Raw genomic sequence first — 20689 nt, forward strand, 5'->3', positions numbered from 1 at the left:
CCTTTAGATGAAAACTGAAGCCTGGCCTGTCGTGATCACAATGCTATTTTGTAACCCTACTTCTGAGGACTGGCATTTTGGGTGTCTGTTGTTGGAGAAGAATATAAACGTGAAATGGACATGTTAAACAGAAGAATACATTATATTTCTTTGGATTGCATTCTATTAATGTGACAATTTGGGGACCAGATATTTGTGATATTCCTTTCTGCATTTCCTTTCCCCAGTTATTCCTGCCGCAAACATGACTGAACCAAACAAAGCCAGGTGCCAAGAGAGCAAATCTTACCTTATAGGGAAAGGAAATATCAGACTGCTGGAAGTATACTGCAGACTGTTGTGCACACTTAACAGCAGTTTTAAACCTGTACCGAAGCCAGATTAGCCTCAAGAGGAAAAAAGAAAGAGGCAAAAAATTTTAATTATTACAAATTAAGACACAAACTTGTTCTGCTGCTCTTGTAGAAACTTGGATTGCATGTGAGACATAAAAATGCCCAGGGGCAACTAAAAGTGTTTGGAGAAAAATTTAGCATGGGGACTTTGAATAAGAGCACAGAGGAATCTGAATTATTTTATTCCAGTCAGTATAGAACTGTACCTTTGAATTCGTGCTTTTATGAAAGAGATGATAAATCACTAGTCAGACTAAAGTACATTGCTGGTTTTCATCTTTTATATATTGATGAAATATCCAAAAGGTAAATTTTGACAATGATTAAAAATCCATCCCATCATGAGCAGCATGCAGTTCACTGGAATATAGCTCTTTGAACATGACTACGTTCCAGATGATTAAAGATTTCTTCTTCTGTTTCTGGAGTGAGCTGTATATTATCTTTGATTGGAGACAAAGGATCTGACTTTCTACAAGAAGGAAGTTTTTCATACTCTCTGCACAAAAAAACCAAAGACAAAACAAAGTTGAAGAATGTTATGACATTTTGTGTTTCTAACCACAGGCCTGTGAGAATATACAGTTTAAAAGAAAGCAAGACCCCTCACCTAACTACCCACTCTACCTATGAATAAGTAAAAAATAAAAATTTCTGATGCAAAGTTTTAATTTCAATTTTAGTACAACTGAACAACTTCACTGAAAGTGACAGAATGGTAGCTGTTAGCTTTACTTAAGAAAGACTATATGTACCCCACCCTGCTTGGGGTTGTGCCTGCTTCCTTAACATTTAAGTCTTCTGAATAAGTGTAGTTTTATATATATCCTGTGAGCCTTGACATTGAGGCAGAACAAGTTAGTGTCCCACAACTGTTACCTGTTGCCACAAGGTAACAGTTGTTAAAACATAAGGCTAATTTAGAATCTGGAAAAAAAAAAAAAGAGCTAAGCAAGTTTTAGCAGTTAAAAGCCTAATTTGTGAAATGTGTTGAGAAAAATCCCCTAAAAGCTCATAAATTATTGCTTACATAGAAGTAATAGAAAAATATATATACCCAGTATAAACACGCAGAGGCTACAAACCAACCAAAAGTGGATGGTGGGAGCCAAGTCTTGCAACCATCAGCAGAGAGTGCCGCCTAGGCTCACACTGGTCTGTATGCCTGTGTTCTGATAAATCTAAATTTAGGAATTTTCTCCCTGTGAGCAACCCTGGTCAGACATTCCCAAATAGAGGTCAAGCAATAGATACAAAACCACTTTCACTCCCTCCTTGAAACTGTCAATCATTCCTACACCCCATAAGGAAGATAACAAAAAGTAAGATTTCTAAAAATGTAAATACCTCAAGTCATACTTTTTAAACAGAAAACAGTTTTATGTTTATAATAACCTACCCTAAGGCCCAAACTTACTAAAATACATTCATCTGAATTAACACATGAACACCAATACCAACATTTACTACTCAGTGAAAAGAATACTTTTGTCCTACTCACATTTGGTTTCTAGTTAGTGAAAATAATTTTATTTAAATAAAGTCTTATTTATTCAAAGTTGAGATTGCTACTTAAAGCTGGGAAAACTTTGCCACCAGGAGTTTTTATCTGAGCCCATGGAGAAAGTGTAAGTCAGAATAACTACATTTCAGATTCTGTTGTACTTTTTAAAAATAATAGTTGCCCTTCAAATTCAAACCTTGAAGCTATTTGCAGAAAGTTCAAGTTAGAAAAGTCATCTCCACAAGGAAAAGCAACAGAATTTGCAAGAATGTCTCTTGTAACCAGATCCTCCAGCTAACAGAAATATTCCATCAGTTCGCTGTAATTTTGAAAGCAGACTATGTTCTGACAATCAGCCATCTCCAAATGTGAGGGACACAGAGTTAAATAGAAGCAGTCTTGTATTCAATTAAATTTAGCAACTTTAATGAAGCTTTTACATTTAGGTTAATAAATGATTTTTGGTGTTTGATAGCAAACAATGTCAATATTTTTCATATCAAGTATGGTAAACCAATAAAATTCAGTAAGTGAATTTCAGCTGAGAGTTTTTCTTGGTTAGAAAGAAAAAACTAATTATAAAAACATATTTACCAAAAACCATGCTTCATGTTTACATCAACCTTAGGAAGTTATAAATCCTACATAGAAAATACCTAATCTTGCACTGTTATCCTTACTGAATTGTATGGAGAACATGTATAGAGTCTGCTTTGAAAATTGTTTATTTGAGAAAAAAGCATGCAGTGTACTAAGTAAAGGGCTAAAGCAACTCACCTTTTAAATTGGAAGCTTTTCCAGAATTCCCCAATAGTAGATTGCAGCCCCAGCTTATTTTCAGAATCACAGTCCTTTCTCTTCTGCACAGCTGACAGTTTCCTGCTTAGTCCACTTGCTTTAGCTGGTATCAATGGTTTGAGCTTTGTTACCATATGTGACCTTATATTACTGGATTTACGTAATCCAGGAACCTGTAGGATTTTATTATTGCAGTACACATGGTTAAAATGACGATCCACAAGCAACAGACATCATGCTGCAAAGCTCATAATCAAAAAAATAAAGTGTTTTACATTGTGTTGAGATAATGCAATCTGAAATGCCACCACAAAGTATATTTAGATAGTCTATAATCTAAAACACTGCATCTCAAACACAAGATATACTGCAGCCATAAGAACTGGCAAACCTGCTTCATTAGTCTTCATATTAAAGTGGCAAATACTAATTTATTTTGAATTCAGTTTGTAAAACCTACTGAATAGTTACTTTTTCATCTGTTTAAAGACTATTTGTTGTGTTCTCATGTAATGCCATCTTTTAGAATTTTAAGGGCATCAACTCTCTGGTATGACTACCTGTGAGTCTCACTCTGATTTCATGAAGATGGAGCCATAAGCAAGAGCACAGGTAACAGTACAATGACTCCAAGGATCATGAGACCTCTAGCTGGACTTTCTTATCCAATTTCTACACCAGGAGCTCAGAAAAGCTGTGGTTGGCCAGAATCTCTCTCTTAAATGCAACCAGACTTAAATTGGAACACCTCAGCAGCCTCTTCTTCAAAGAGAATTCCTAGCTTCTTTCTGAAACATCATGGCATTTTGCCATGCCCCCACCACACACATTTGTTATATATTTTTTTTGCATCTCAAATGCTGTGCTCAGTTTTAGTCCCTACCTAAAAGAAAGACCTTGAGGCACTGGAATGAGTCCAGAAACAAGGCAATAGAGCTGGTGAAAGGTCTGGAGCCCAAGTCTGATGATGAGCAGCTGAGGGAGATAGGAGTGTTTAGCCTGGAGAAAAGGAGGCTCAGGGGCAACCTCATCACTCTCTACAACCGCCTGAAGGGAAGGTGTAGCCAGGTGGGGGTTGGCCTCTTCTTCCAGGCAGCTACTAATAGGACATGAGGAAATGGCCTCAAGTTGCACCAGGGGAGGTTTAGATTGGATATTCAGAAAAGTTTTTTCCTGCAAAGGGTTGTAAAGCATTGGAACAGGCTGCCCAGAGAAGTGGCAGGATCACAATTCTGCGAAGTGTGCAAAAATTGGGTGGATATAGCGCTTCAGGATACAGTCCAATGGTGAATATGGTAGTGCTGGATTGACAGTTAGACCTGACTGCAAAGGTCTTTTCCAACCTTAATGATCTTATTATTGAAATTGCATTGTTTCTACCTAAATATATTAAGCAGATCTTGGTATTCCAAGGAGGGAAAAAAGTGTTTAGAATGTAAGCTAAAAACTGGAACAAGAATAGTAGGAAGAAGAAAAAATCTTAGAACTGCCTGCTTTATAGTATTTTGCTTTTTTTCTATCACCTTGGTATTTTTGCAGCATATGAAGGCACCTAAATCCTACGTATCCCTGTAGTACTGAATTACATCTGAGTTAAAACTTAATTTAGCTACCCCAAAAGTAGGTTAAGAACCAGTATTAGACTCTTTGCTGAGCTTACAGGAATTGTGAAAAATAATTAGCAGTAAAAAGCACATCTGAAATAGTATCATAGGAAAAAAATCTGGGGTCTTAGGGAGCTCTGTATCACACAGACATTTTTTAGTAAAAAGCTTCTACTAGTTTTGATATTAGAACTGAGTAGGTAGCACTTCCTATTTTGGACTGGAACCACTATAAGAGCTGACAAACTTTTCAGATTGCCTCCCCCAGCTATTAAATTTCTCTAAGTAAATCCACATAGCTGATATTGAGCTTACCAAAATCAGAATAAATTATGCATTATGTAATTAACTGCTTCTTCCCTAAATCTGGAACTCATTTTCCCCTTTGGTATCTTCTGTTGTATTTAACACCAGCACACATTTCCCTTTTTTCCCACTTGCAGGATCCTAATAAACATTCTAACAAGATTTTAATAAATTCTAAGAGAAAACTGAGCCAAAAGTGGTGCTCCTTATCGCTGCCTTTGCTCTCCCATGGTTTTACTGGTGCAACAGCTCATAGGAGGCCAAGAGTCTAGGTCAGCCAAGTTACCACATGACTGACCTTTTCGTTGTTGTCAGGTTACTTTCTGGCCAAGCAGTTTTCTGAAGTAATTCTTTATAATTATCATTCCCAGCACATAACAGAAGAAGAGAGAACTCATGGCCATGGCAGTAAGTGGTAGAAATCCTCCTACTATCCACTTGCTTTAAACCAACCTATTGTCCTCACAGATTTTTGTTTTCTGAAGGGCTCCAAGCATGCTGAAATATTGTTTTTACATCAAGCTTATATTACATAAGTACTTCCATAATGTGATCCCCCAATATTTAACATAGTCAGTCATTCTCCCAATATACCTTCTAAGGTGAGTAAAATAATGTAAAACATATTAAACACAGCCTTAAAACCAAAGTAATAAAAATTCTGAATGCCAGGATGATTTCCTTGCTCAGTCTTGTTGAGGAAAAGCAGGAAAAATGTTAATGTTCCAGAATACAAATGTAACTTGCTCCTTAACAGATAAGCTCCTAACAATAAACACAAGATGTCGCTATTTTACAAAACACACAATATTCTTGTCTGGCAGAGAGAAGCTTTTGATTTTTAGTCTGTCTACACAAAAACTTACTAGGGGGCATACATAGAAAACATCTGCCTCTTAAATCTTTCAGTCAATTCTAATGACAACACCTAAGGAGTCAGAGCTGTTAAGATCTTAGAAGTTATCAACTAGATAAATATATTAAGCTCTTAGAAATGTTCCACAGAAAAGGAACATAAGTTTATTCTTATACATACAAGCAAACACAGAGAAGTCAAATTACAGTTCCACCTTGTGACTATATCTGGACTGTGAACATTTCAGCAATTTATATCATAGAACCTGAAAGGGATTTTCTTGCCTTACACCTTGGCTTACTTTACACTGCAGTGTTTAAAATCCCCAAACAAGTTGCAACTGTGTTATCAATTATAGGTGGTTATATCTCACCTGAGCTCCAGGGTAGATGAACAAGAATAAAGCTTTGTCTTGTCAACATTTATATTACTTAAGTCTTTCATTACAAGTTCTAAAATGAACTAGTAGAAACTGATTTTCAGAGTTTAGTAAAGTTCATAAAATTAAGAGAATTCTTACCTTGGTCTTTATGATTGTATTTTTTTTGTTAGTTTGAACAGGAGAAACTAGCTCAGACAGAGAACATTGATCATCATTCAGTTTTGAACAAGAATCAGATTCCTTCAAGAGAAAATTGATCTGGTTTTACAACAGGTTGTCTTTTTGTAAACACAATATATGCTTTCATATCTACGTGTATATACTTTAAGCTACAACGCTTTCAGCAGTTCTAAGAACTTGTACAAAAACCCGGCTTTTAGCAAGCAACACTACAAAGGCATGCATATGCTTCTGAAAGCACTTCAGGGACTAAAAGCCGAGAACAAAAGGTTGCCTACCTCTTATTTTTATGAGGCACTGCAGTGATAGCAGCAGAAAACTCAAAACAAACTAAAGCCAGAGATTTTATTTAAGCTAGTATGTCAATCGATTCTGTACAATTATGTTAAGCATTGACAAGAATATCATCATCCTGTGATTCTATTTAGAGACAAGTTTTGTTAGCACAAGCTACATCACCTGTAGGGTACCATTCTGAAAAGGAGACTTCACTGATAATTTCTTTTATAATTTAAAGTGAAAACAAATGCTGAAATAATGTCTAATTTTCTTACCTTTGCATCTAAGCTGTTGTTGGACACTTGCAGGATTTCTGAAGCCTCCAAACTGCATTCTGATGGCTCACAAGACCCATGAGACAGTGATGACTCTTCCAGTTCTGTTAAGGGGGAGGACTCTTCCTCTGATTCATCACACACTACCACAATCTGATCTTCCTGGGATACAATGCAGTTGTTTCTCTGTTGGTGAAACTGCTGTGAAAATACAGTGGGAGGTAGACCAAGATTTCCTGAGTTACTTTTGATGCTGCTAAACCACTGGGAACAACTTTGTTGCATTTCTCCAGGAGGTGTAAAAGTCTGTGATGATTTTTCAGTTTCTGAAAAACTAGAAGCATCTTCAGCTACATGTTTTCCTTCCCATTTCTGGCAATCCTGCTCAGCATCCTGAGTCAGATCACCACCTTCCTTCTTTGCTCTACTGTCAAACATAACTGCATCATTGCAGAAAAACCTAAAAAAAGAAAAGCAAAAAAAAAGGTGAAAGCAAGGGGGAAGAAAGTTATTGATGACAACATACTCATTTGCATCATTGTCTCTATCCATCAATTTTATTTTCAAGGTATACTTGTGGGCAAATTATTTTGGCAACAGGAAAAGCCCTCAGGGAGAGATTTAGCAAAAAAAAAAAAAGCAGGAAGAGTCTTCACCTGAATGAGAAACATCTAGAAAGCCTACAAAATTTAAGATTATATTAATTAATCATGATAAGGCTAGTAGTGAAATACTTCTGCACCACTCAAAGAAAATAGAACCTTACTACTTTTTTTCCTATGCTAGAGCAGCAGTTCCTGGGAATATTGATCACAGATTTAGGCAAGAACCTACAATCAGTGACAACTCTTAATTTTTCATGCAATAAAAAAACTTCCCAAAACCTTCAGCTCAGAAAGATGTGCTTTAAAACTAAGGTACTAAGGCTGCTCTGTAAAATTGCACTGCTTAAAAATATTCAGATTATTTAAGATAAAAATATCACAAGTAGGTCTAATTTTGTGTAAATGTTTTGTAAAACAAATTCAAGTAGATGTTACCAAATGGGACTAAATGAAAAAAAAAAACAAACCAAGAACCCAAACCTAACAAAGTTCCTGTTCTCAAAGTGATGCTGCAGAGATTACCAGTGTCAGCTGAATGGGATGGGATAAGAATAGATATTTGTCATTTGAGTATGACCAGGTTTAGTTTTACTGAAATAGACAAAAAGCCCCATCAACTTAAGTCCATGAATTCATTAACTGCTTATATATTTGCCACAAGTAGCTATCCTTGTTTTTTTGAGATATATCACATGTCGTTTACCTGGAAAAAAACCCCAGCCAATTCCTAATTAATTTTGATACCCAGAGATATTAAATATTTTCTTGAGAGCCACCAAAATGATCACAGAGCTAGAGCACCTCTCCTACAAAGAAAAGCTGAGAAAGCTTTTCTTCTCTAGGACGTTCAGCCTGTACAGAAGAAAAGGTTCCAGGAAGACCTTATAGTACCTTGCAGGGGAGCCTAAAGAAGAGCTGGAGAGGGACTTTTCACAAGGGCATGTAGTGACAGGACCAGAGGGAATGATTTTATGTTAAAGGAGGCTGAAATTAGATACTAGGAAGAAATTCTTCACCTTGTGGTGAATGTGAGTGTGGTAGTGCACTGGAACAGGTTGTCCAGAGAAGCTGCAGATGCCCATCCCTGAAGTGCTCAAGATCAGGTTGGATGGATCTCTGAGCAGCTTGGTCTAGAAAAAGGTGTCCTGACAATGTCAGAGGGGTTGGAACGAGATGATTTTAAGGTCCCCTTCAAACCAAACCATTCTACAAATAGTCTCAGTCTTCACTTCAGCAGTAAAAAAATCAACATTATCTGTCTCCCAAAAGACGGCATGCCTAGCACAAAGGATCCACCATCTCGGCTGAGATGCAATACAGTTGCATAAAAAGTTTGAGGTAGCATTTTTCCTATTTTCAGTATTCAGGCCATTTAGCAAACAGTATTTTGCTACTTATGAAAACGTGTGACATAAGCATACCTGCTTCTTGTTCCTGGAACAATTACAGCATCCTTCTCTTTGTTTTTCCTTTGTAAAAATGAAGCAAATTTATTTCTAACTCTGGGTAGGGAGTTAGTACTTTCTTTAGTGATGGAAATTCCTGGAGAATCAAGGGTTTGTATTGCTGACACACTCTTTTGTGCTTGACCATCATTATCATTCTCCTTCTTGACTCTTTTTGTTCTTGAAAATGAATATTGCTTCAACAGATCTCCATCTGAGACTTCTTCTGAATCTAAAGACAATTTAAGCATCACTGTAAAAGCACATTCTACAATTAACCAGTTATAACTAAACATTACATATTTACTCTCACAGGCTTAAAAATAGCAGTAATGTCTGGTAAGAAAATAGAGTTTAGATGCCTTTAATGGCATTGCTGTCTAGTACATTGCCTTAAAAATAACTCGGTGAAAAGGTAGATGGAGTGAAGGCAGAACAACTACAACGAAGCTACATTTGATTTAGAGGCAGGTTGCTAAACTACCCACAGACTTTGATAAGAGAGGGAATAGGAAGATACCAGGAGTACAAAAGGAAAAAAAGAAAGCTCCACCAGTATAATCAGAAAGCAAAGGAAGCAGTGGAAAACACTTAACATAAAGCACAATAGGAACCAAAAGTGTCCCTTCTATTAAAAGCCCACAGTTTATCTGAGCACCTATAACTCAGGTGGCATAGAAGATAACAGATACACTAGAGAAAGTGAAAAATTTGGCATAAAGCACACCTATACAGGGGATAGATGCAGCACAGTCTGAGTAAAGAAAACATTCTCCATGTTTTCAGTCTGGCCTAATATCAATGCTAGGAAAAACAGACTGTTTTAACTCCTTCACAAACCATTATAAGATAGAAATTAAAACCAAAATTATATCAAAACACAGCTTGTATTAAACATAGCCTAAAATTGAAACCACCAGAGTTTTGTAGCAAACCAAAGAACATTAAGATCAAGTCCTGTTGAAAGTCACCCTTAATCATCACCTAGGCCTTAATATTATGGCTTGTTAGTCTTGTAGCTTGTTGAAAACAGAATACAGACAATAACATTCAAGAGTTAAGCCTCTAAAGCCTCATACCATAAAGTACAAGAAAAAAATCTTTTCCCACAGCCTTCTACTGTTGTTCATATATTATTTAATATAAACATACCACTCCTTGGCCTTTTTGACAAGAGCTCTTTGCCTGCAAGCTTTAGTCCTTTAATACTAATTATTTTCTCCATGCCTTTGGTTAATGGTTTCTCTGGGAAATGTATTTTAGGAGGAGCAGGATCTTCAGTGGGGCCAAACTTGTATTCTCTGCTCCAAATGCTATTGACATGATTATCACGTTGGTCATTCCAGCCGCAACTTCTCTGCTGCACAGGCTACAAAAAACAATTAAAAACCAAGACACAGGTTTATAATTTTGCCTTCTCTATATGATTTCCTGACTTAGCATACAAGGAAGGAAATGTTGACATTTGTACATCTAGTGACACAGTCCACAAAACCCTTTCTTTTTTGTTCCCACAATTCTCATGCTTTTCATACTTTTTGTTGTGCTCCCATGATGTCTTCATTTCAATATGGCATAAGTGACAAACTGCTCATCTCAGATCAAATTTAAAGTTTAAAATTTATTACTATTCAGGAAACAATTCATGATTATTCTTGGAAGAAATCCAAGACTCTTTAAGAATTTTGTCTGTAAACCAGTTACTTCTGTAAAGAGATTTAAGGACTTAGCAAATAAGTCTGAAAGTAAAACAGGTATTAAATGCCATGGAAAAGAAAACTTTACCTCTAAAAAAAAAAAAAAATAGAATTATGCATGTGGGAGCACACAGTTTCTGTAAAATCACAATAGCTTTCACTGACAATTCATTTGTGGATAACAAATTTTCCCATTAGCATTCAGACCCACATACAGTTCTTAATATCTAACTTCAGGTAATAAAGATGTTACCTGTGCCGTGTCAGGGTTATAACTATCAATTTGTTCCATTGTATTGATATCAACATTGCCAATAGCAATTTGAAAAGCAGTATCATCACCAACATGTCTGTTCCCATCGTAGTAAAGGAAAATATCTGAATGTTACATTATATATCAACAACTGTACCATGAAAATTAGAACAGTCACTTTCCCATTTTTTGGCTAAAAAGCATGTCTACAATATTAACCCAAAGGATTAATACTACTACTCCTGGCTCAATCTGATGTAACAGCAATTGTAACAGATCTGCAGTCTTTGGCAAATCATGCAAGTCAATATTAAATTCTTCAATTATCAGCAGGAGCGGCAGTAACTATCCCCTTCCTAATTTCTGCAAATGCCAGAGATCAGATGGTTTGAATATACAAAGCTAGTAACTACTTTAACATTAGGAAAATGAAGGAAAAGAGGAGACTAATCTTACATGTTGAAATTTACATTGCAGATATGGGGCAAAGTGCTACCTTTTCTACAGGAAGATGATCTGGTAAAACAAATGCTAAGATTAGAGACTGAGTCGAGCACAAACTGCAAGAATTAAACTGGAAGAGATTATAACACACAAGAAAGGCAGAAATTCAAGACTGCCACAAAGTAGTCAGTTTATATTTAAACTGTATTAAACAATTTTATTTCTAAAGAAAACAACCAGATCAATAACTTCTGTCTGTATCAATAATAGGTGATTTAGTTACCCCCTGCACTTAAAAAAAAAAAGATTAAAATCAGATCAAAGGAGAAAAGAAGAAAACCCCCACAAAAGTTTAAGACTGCAGAAAAGCCAGATTTTAGTCAAAGCAGGGATGCAATAAAAAAAAAAAAACAAAAACAAAAACAAAAGACTAAGTACACCACAGATGCAATGAAAATTGTAAGATACCACATCAGCTCACCCTTATTTCCCCATTCTGCCCCTTCAACACAAAGGATACCGTCCTGCATAAGTTAATGTTTCTGGATCAATATCATCTCCATATGCATTCAGAGGAACTAATTTTCTGTGGACAGGATCAAAAACTAACTGATACAGGAATGTATTATTAGCTCGTGTAAAACCCTGTATGTATTCTTCTGGTACTGATATATTCATCTTCAAGTACTGCCCCATTTTCTTAATAACCTGTCAAAAAAAGAAATTACTCAACTGTTTCATTTTAACAGGTTATGTGAAAGGTTAAATACTTTCAAATATTAATTATCTTTGCTTGTAATTCAATGTAGAATGAGAGTCCTACTGCAACAAGCCGATTCAACTTAAATAGGGGAAGGAAAGAAACTAGAACTTTGTACATTCTTTTCCCACTCAAATTATCTACAATTACATAAATAACACAATTCAATTTTTATATCTCCTTCAATAAATAAATCAATACAAAATGTGATCAGAAAACCAAATCTCCTTAAGGTGTATTTATTTAAACTAATGCACATCGAATTTTTATCATTCATATTATCAGGACATATAAGCAATATGTGGGTGCTCTTAAAATGGAAAAAAAAAAGCAAAACTAACCAGAATAAACCCCGGAATTTTGCTCAATGATTTGCATGGGAAAAGTTCAAAGTTCCCCTTTTACTTCCTCAAAAGCAAAACCAGTTACTTTGATGTCTGCTCTATATGATACAGAACATTTAAAAATTAAAAATCATAGTTCTTTGTCTGGAGAGATAAAAGATAAAATACAGTAAAATGCACAAGTAATTTAAGAAAGAAGATAACACACTAAGTTAATTAAACTGCATATTAAAATGCTTTTATGGATTAGATTTACCAGCCTCCAGGACAGATCCATGGGGTGTTATTAGCTCTTAACCTCTCTACTCCCTTACTACCCATACAGAAGTAGTTATTTTCACCCTCTTAACCTCTAATACAAGATTTGTTTTAATTTTATACTTTGGACAAGAGAAAAAAACACCCTACATTAATTTGTTTTGCATCATATCACACTTTTCTTCCATACTGTTTTTCCATAGAAATTTTTCCATCAAAATGTCCATACTCATACATATGTAATGCAATGGGCTTCCCAGTCTCTACCCCTCCCGCACACAGATAAACCTGCACTTGTACAGAAGTTAGAGGTCATTGAGCAGTTCTAGTAACTAATCTGCAGAAGCAGAAGAAAGCAGTAATGAGGAGGGGGAATGAAAATTATCAAAGTCTTACAAAAAATAAAGTTTCCCTTCAAACAGAATATACCCTCGAAGAATTAAAACAATTCTTTACCTAAGTTTACTTTGGTATTTTTCTTATAAATATATATCAGCTTCAACACTTGAGTAAGTTTAGGCCAGCATCTTTTTTAAGAATACTAAAAATACTTCTTAGTATCCTCCTCAAAATGGAGGAAGACAAGAACGCTTCATATTTTCAGTTCAGTGTTAAATTTTATATATACGGGTACAGGCTGTCAAAAAACAAAACACAAAGCAAAACTAAGTTTACCTTTATAATATCTGGATTGTTGGCTAATTTTAGTAACTTGCATGCTTTAGCTAACCCAATTCCATGAATTGAAGGGAGGTAGTCACAACCAGAAAGAATACACATGTAGCGGAATTTCTCTTCTGTAAATACATTTCCAAGCTGCTTGCAGTTTCCTAGTCGAGTCTGATCTATCTCTAGTCCATTTCCAAACTTGTCAATTTTCAGAAACACCTGAAAATTAAGAGGAAGTGAAAACAATAATTTTCATCCATATAAGGTGGTTCATTGCACTTGGTGGAAACAGAGAGGCAAAGTGCTATTCTCATCTCTTCTGTTTCCCACATTTGCTGTAGAAGACTTAATCCATACATCAAACATATTTAGCAACTTCAAATTCTGCTTTTCAGATATCGGCAAGAGGTAAAGGTTATCAGTATTTTCTTCCATACCTTTTTACATCCAAAAGCTAAAAGATCAGAGTCTTCTGTAATTATAGCCTGAACCATGCCAGTCTTATTAAGATAAGCCAGCTGAGCATCAGCTTCATAAGGAGCAACAATACAATCAACTCCCTGGGATCGTGCAGCCTGTACATAAATGAGAAGTGTACAAGTACTTTGCATTAATTTTCAGTAATTACCTTAAGAGATCTGAAAGCTTAAAAACCTCTACATTAAAAAGCCAAAACCATAATCTTTTTAATCACACACCCATCCTGCCCTCAGTAAGAGTCCAATATTTCATATTCAAAAACTCAACTTCAAAGCAGTTTAGAACTATAAACAACCTTTCCTATAACACTATTGCCACTGCATCTGACCACAGGTGACAGCTTTGAACTCATGCAAGTCATATTCTGGACAAAGAAGAACAGTACTAGAATAAACTTAATACTTTTTGATGAAGTGCAATGTGACCGCATTGAAAGTATAGCAAAAAACTACTAGAACAATTTTTAATGAGCCAAATTTTTTTCTGTAGTCTATGCTCAGAAACTACACAAGGAAGAAAATACAAAAAGAAAAATTGGTTTCTCTTGTGCTGCAAAAGTAAAACAGGTTCAAATTCAGTTCATAGTGTTAGGAAGAGATGTGTTTTGTTTGACACATCATTATTTATACAAATGGGCATAATAAACTTCAAGCTTGTTAATTGTGCCTAACACAATCCAATAACATGCAAGTCAATTAAAGAGTGAGCAGGTGGGAATACTTTTCTTTCTTATATAGAATAAGCAGTGATGTAGCCACAAAAATGAAGAGTAGGATATGCTACCTATTGCAGAGAATTGTTTTTGAACTGGCATTATCAATAATGTTGACAACTTACTTTAATAACTTCATGAGCCATAGCATGGGTAATATTTACACTTCGCCCAAAACATTCTCTAGCCTCTGACAGTCTCCCTTCCTGCAACAATTGTTTCCCCTTCAGAAGACTGGCTTGACGCCTCCTAAAAGAAGGATAAAAATATCACCAATCTCAGATTATTTTTCACTTAAAAAACAAACAGCAGAAGGGACTAAGAGCGACAGGTAAGAAAGGGGGAAAATCATAACACCTTCCAAATCTGGGCTACTGCAGAATTTTTTAAAACAAAAGAATAGCTAGGTCATTGCATTGACAAGGACAACTAGATTTGAATGTTGAAATTGATAATATTTTCTCAGAAAACAGTGACAAATAGGAACTGAAATCAGCAGTGTAAAAGAAGAAATGCACCCACTCATCTTGCAGTAAAATAGATTTAATGGGAGTTGGGAGTATCTGACACTAGATAGTTATTGATTTAGAGGACAGAAAACCTAATTTACCTAATTTCATAAATCGGAAATTGCTCATTTCACGCTGAAGAAAGCACGTGTCTCACGAGGCTGCATAAATAACAACCACTACTGAAAAATTGTCATAGCTTCAGTGAAAAGTCCCATTTATAGGGACCTGAATCCAAATTTGAAACAACTTTATCTTGTTAGTTGTAGAGAAAGATGAGGAAAGGGGTACTATTTTGAAATAAAATTATACTGGGAAAAAATAATTTTGTCCAGAGATCACGAGTGTGGGTAAACTAAAACTCTCTAATACATGACAGGAACTACTGCTCAAAGGCTTACTTCCTTCCTTTATAAAATGGCTTTCATTTATGAAGTGCATCTCTATTTTTGGAATAAAAGCTCTAAGAAGTTTGTATGATTACAGATGTAAATTAAAAAATATCACACTACATTGCAGGGGGGTTTACCAGAACTTACTTCCTAGATGGAGGGTTTTTGATTTTTACTGCAGTGATAAAACTGCTTTGCTTGCAAATCAATACAGCTCAGTACTTACTCTCGTCGTGCCTTTTCCACTTCCTTCTTAGAGGGTAGAGTACATCCATCAAATACCAAAATTGGTTTAATTCCAAAGGAGAGGAGCATATGAACAAGTTTCATACAGAAAGCTACATAACTGCATCAACAACAACAAAAGTAAGAAAAGAGAGATAAACTTTATTGTTAATCACAAGTCAATTACACATTTCCCAGCTGCAGGAAAGGAGAACTGTAAGTTTAGGATTCACTATTGTTCAAAAATCATATCAGGCTGTACATTCCCCCCAGTATCACAAAAAACTAAGAACACTTGAATGCAGTTTGGTTGATTTTTTAGTAAGAGAAACAATCCACCTCCCAATTCAGAACTGGGCTGACTGCTCCTCTCTCCCACATAACATGAAATAAGAATTCAAGTATAATTCAGTTGATTTTGCTACATTAGGATTCAATACTGACAAAAACTTAACCAGTTAAAACATGGATTGTCTTTTTACTTTCAGCAACTCAATTCACAATGGCCAGGGCAACAGGAAACAGACTAGCACAGTACGATCTTTCTCCAGAAAGGAAGACTAAAAGCACTTCTGTAGAGTTGGAAGTCATGAGGTTATTTAATCTCTCCAACCCTCTGCTGCCTTCAAACCCATTTCTTGAAAAAATATTTTTTGGGCATTCCAGATGTTATTTATTCCCTCAGACCTCTCATCTTCTTACCTGTGATTTCTACAGATCTGTATGAGATCTTTTTATCAGCAACACAGAACTGAAATCTAATAACTGTTGTAAACACTAAGCAAGCATATTGCAGCAATGTTCAAAGAAAAAAAATCAAATATTTTTTATTTTAAGAACACTGTTTAAAACAGCAAGAGCAACCTCATCAACAGAAGAAGGGAGGAGAAGAGTGGGATTTAGAAGCATTTCGAATGCAAAGAAACAAGCACTGATGAAACTACATTTAGAGCTACAGAAAAACATGATTTTTGAAAGACAGGAGCAAATAGCACTGTAGCTATATAATACCTTCATACAGATGAATTTTAAAGTATGAAAGGACTCTACACTATAGTTAAGGTGCCAGTCTAGGATCATATGTGCATGGAAACAAGACATACCCATAAAGTACTCAGGTATTCAAATCCAGCCATTCCAAAGTTTCCTATGAGTATTTCTCCTGACAGTCAATTTTTCCCTCACCTCAGCTGAAGTGCATCCTATTCTCAAGACTCTGAGGAACCTCCACTACCTCCAAGGTAGGGTTGGATTGAAACGCCACAGTTCTTCAAATTAACACAAGCAGCAGTAAATATTTGAATCCATTTGCAAAGCACCAACTCTCTCTTAGCTCCAATCAAACACTTGATGGATCCAAGGGCCCTGGGTGGTGCCAAGCAATAGGAGCAAGAGGCAGCAGGCAGAAACCAAACCTCGGGAATTCCACTAGACTATAACAGAACTTCCTTGCTGTGCAAGCATTGAAACAGGTTGGCCAGAGAGGTTTTCGAGTCTCTTCCTTCTTTGGAGATATTGGAAAGCCCTTTGGACACAACCCCAAGTAACAGGGTTCTCTAAGGGAGCCTGCATGAGATGACATCCTATGGCCCCTTCCAGCCTTACCTATATCCAATCTAAAACAGGAGTTCAAGCCACATTTCCAGATATGGGCAAGAAATGCAAACCTGATCTAAGGTGTGAAGGTAAATCTGAAATATGACCACAATTTTTGTTCATTTCCCTCCCTGGAAATATAACCGTGTAAATGTGTTTTAGAAAAACTACTGTAACTAAAAGTGTAGTATGTTCAGCAAAAAGCCTTACACCTTATTCAGAGCGCAACATATCTCTCAAAATTCCTTGGCATCATTACAACCTTTATCATACAAGTATTTACAAAGTCTCTTTGCATACAAAAAAGGCGTCTGAAAACAATGTTAAACTTGAAATTAAAGAACTGCATGTACAGAATTTCATTAGAGAAATTAGATTATAGTTGAGACCGATTCATACTAGGAAAAAACCCCTAACTGATACAACCTTGGGTATTCTGAAAAAAAAAAATTGAGAGTTTTTCCCTAATATTTACTTTTTTTTTATTTTGCACAGCTAGAAAGCTGTTTATTTATCACCAAATTTTCTATTTCTAAAGAATTCAACTCAGAATTCAGAATCAACAGCAAGAAGCGAAACTACTGCAACTTAGTTTTTAGTTCAAGAAACACCAAGTTGACAAAACTTTAGTTTGTAAAAGGGCCGAGAGTTAAATATAAGGAAGACTTACATATCCGTGGGCTCTCCCCGGGCCAGCTTCTCAGCACAAGCATAGGCGCCCTTGTGCAGCCAGCAGTACGTGTCCACAGCTACCGTCATTCCTTTGTATTTCTTCACGTGGGCAGGCTCGGCAGCCTCCTTGATAAACTGGAGCAGGCCCTGGATCCCCATGATGCCGCCGAGCGGGGAAACAAAGAAAGGAGCGAACACGAAGCCGAGCGCTCCTGTCAAAGCCGAGCGCTCTCGATGGTCACTCTCGATCTCGGCTCGAGGGCCGCCAGCTCAGCTCACAGACGGGGCGCTGGGCCGCGCCAGGGCCGCCAGCAGCTCCTGCGGCTGCACCCGCGCATCCCGGCCTGGGGCCGCCTCCCCACGCGGCGGTGGCGGCTGTACCTCGTTGCGGGACGGCGCTGCCCGGAGAGTGGGGCGAGAGAGGGACAGAGAGGCGCGGGAGCCCGGAGACCCGACGTAACCCACCCGCAGCTCGCCAGTGCAATCGCGACTTCTCCGGACCGGCCCGGCACAACTCAGCCGCGGCGCACAGCGGCCGCCCGGGGCTTTCAAGCAGCGCGCGCTGAGCACGGTGGCCCCGCCCCGCGCGCGGAGACTACGATCCCCATGGTGCCCCGCGCGGGAGGGGGCAGCGCATTCCCGCCGGCATTCCTCACAGCCGGCGTGCGGCGGGCACCGCGCGTGGAACAAGAGGAAAGTGACATTTATAAACGCTAAATACTCAGAAACCAAAAGGCCCCGCAGAGTTTTAACAGGACAGCGGACTGTAGCCAACGCCGTGAGGGGGAAGGGCAGGGAAGGGCAGGGCTGGGAAGGGCTGCGAAGGGCTGCCCGCCAGCCAACCAAGGATCAAGGGGGGCACAGATATTACTGTTACAGCACTGAAACCCCGGGGTAAAGCAAGAACCCATGGTCGAAGCTACAATTATGTTATACAGATCCTTTTCTTGTCAGTTATCGTAAGGGTTTGCTTGCATAAATAAAAACAAAAATTGCAGCAAGATGTAAATGTAGCCAATATCTACCAGATAGAAGTTTCTTTTTCTACATGCTCTTTGGAAGCATGGACAGTTCTTAGATTGACTCGGCGAGGTGGATGGCTCAGTCAGCAGTGTAGAAAGCAATGTTTCCAGGCAGTGGACAGCAAAGTTTAAATTCAATGAGTTCTGGAAAGAGCACATCTGAATTACAATTTTCTCAGCTAAGAAATGCATATAAATAACTTGGTCACAGTGATAGCATAAGATGTTTTAATGTTGAAAATATTGACTGAATTCTGCTTTGCCAATTTTTTCTTTCACTCCATGATTCTGACTACATATGACACACTCCACAAGTTTTAAATCCAACTGCAGTTAGAATCCATTTGGATAAGGTTCCCTTCTCTTAAAAATATGTTCTTCTATCACTTCTGACATTTCTTTTTCTGTCAAACTGCTGTGCTTATGAGAAGAACAGTAATCAGAGTAGACAATGTAATGAACCAATATCATTCAAAATCTTACATGCAATTCAATTAGAAATACTTTGGACTATTTTCTGTAAATTAAAAATAGTTAAAAATAGGCCTAAGGTGAACCTCAGAGTCAGAAACATTGGAGTCAAGGAACTTGCCTCGAAGGAAGCCAGAGCTACAGAACTCTTGCCCAGCTCAGATTTTCCTTTTCAATCCCTTCACCTGAAAGGAAGGATACTTTGGAATTGAAGAGTTAGCACAACATGCTTTAACATTCAGTTTATCACAAATGTCTTTAGCCATGTGTGACCCACCCTCATGACATCTCATAACTTCTATGAAATAACAGAAGTTTGATGCCATGAGCCAAAGGCTTTGTTGATTTTAGTAGAGCTATCTCAGCTGAAAACTGCCTAAAGTTCTTTAAGTTCAACAGTGTCTCTTGCAAGAAAGTAGTCAGATGGTAACATTTTGGTGAGTTATTCCTCTGAAGAATACCACAGTATTGCAGGTTTATTTCCCATATGTACCAGATGAAAGAGGGAAGTAGCACTGCATTATGGTTAGTTGACTTGTATTAATATAGAGAATTCTTTTCTCTCACAAGGAGCTCCTGTATCAGGAGAACTGGTGAGACTAGAAATTACTATGCCAAATCTCTGCTGTGTGTTTTTCTCTTTCCTTGAGCAGTGTTGTAATAGTGACTGGCAGAATGCATTTTAAAGAGATCTTGAGGTTGAAAGTATAGCAGAAACATTTTATTTTCTTTGCAACTGTTTTCTGTCATGTAATAAAAAAAGAAGAGCCATTGTGAGTATAGCTTTGTTGACCCCAATAGAAATTTGAGATAGGTGTCCAAGATAAAAACACTTCCACCTCTAGAACTGCTTCTTTCTCAACACAGCTCTCCTAAAGTGAGGAAATGGGATCACTGTCTGATGTAAACATCTAGCCTTTACACTGACAAGTAAAGCAGAATTAAATTTGTCCCCACTGTGCATTACAATGGGCAAGGACATCTTACAGATTTTTACTAAACTTCCTTCCATGCAGTGTCTGGCACAGCTGGAAGTGTCTTCATGCAGAAAATTAAAATCCTTGGACTGAAAGCCAGCACTTTGCTGAAGCTCACAATCAGACCATCAGCTTTGGTGATATTAGTAGACTGGGTGACTGGCTTACATTAATTTTTCCAAAATTTCAGTGAATTTCTTATTACTGCTACTATATTGTTTTCAGTGCTCAAGAAGTTGATCACTTTTATCTCAAAAAGTTGGTTTTGAAGTTAGTTGGACTATGTAATCAATTTCTAGAAAAATTTGATTTTTCTCTGATAAGTGGATTACATTCACTGCACCCTTTATGTGTCTTTTATTGAAGTTTCTATTATTGGACAATATATTTTCACAGCTTTTTTTAGCTTAGCTAAGAAGTCAGACTTTAATACCACCAGCAAATTCATGAACAGTTGAGAGACATGTAGAGGATGACATCCTTAAACCATATTTAGTAGCAGAGGAAATGTTTTTAAAAGCTCCTCATTTATCAGGAAAATATTATATGAATAGTGTTAGCAAAGTTATTAAAAACCTA

The 20689-nt window shown here is 37.1% G+C and overlaps 1 protein-coding gene across 1 annotated transcript; it reads right to left on the reverse strand.

Moving 5' to 3' along the window:
* Positions 1-752: 752 nt before the first annotated feature.
* On the reverse strand, positions 753-17799 carry EXO1 (exonuclease 1; the record flags this gene model as incomplete). The annotated part of the gene is made up of 13 exons (XM_084202496.1): positions 753-894; positions 2677-2870; positions 5984-6085; positions 6580-7039; positions 8606-8861; positions 9782-9998; positions 10580-10676; positions 11544-11731; positions 13061-13273; positions 13492-13629; positions 14372-14495; positions 15374-15493; positions 17639-17799. 13 exons carry the CDS (start codon positions 17797-17799, stop codon positions 753-755), a joined length of 2412 nt encoding a protein of 803 aa, XP_084058622.1.
* Positions 17800-20689: the final 2890 nt, after the last annotated feature.

The sequence above is a fragment of the Fringilla coelebs genome (genome assembly GCF_963513975.1).
Source record: "Fringilla coelebs genome assembly, chromosome: 3".
In the NCBI taxonomy this organism is placed as follows: domain Eukaryota; kingdom Metazoa; phylum Chordata; class Aves; order Passeriformes; family Fringillidae; genus Fringilla; species Fringilla coelebs.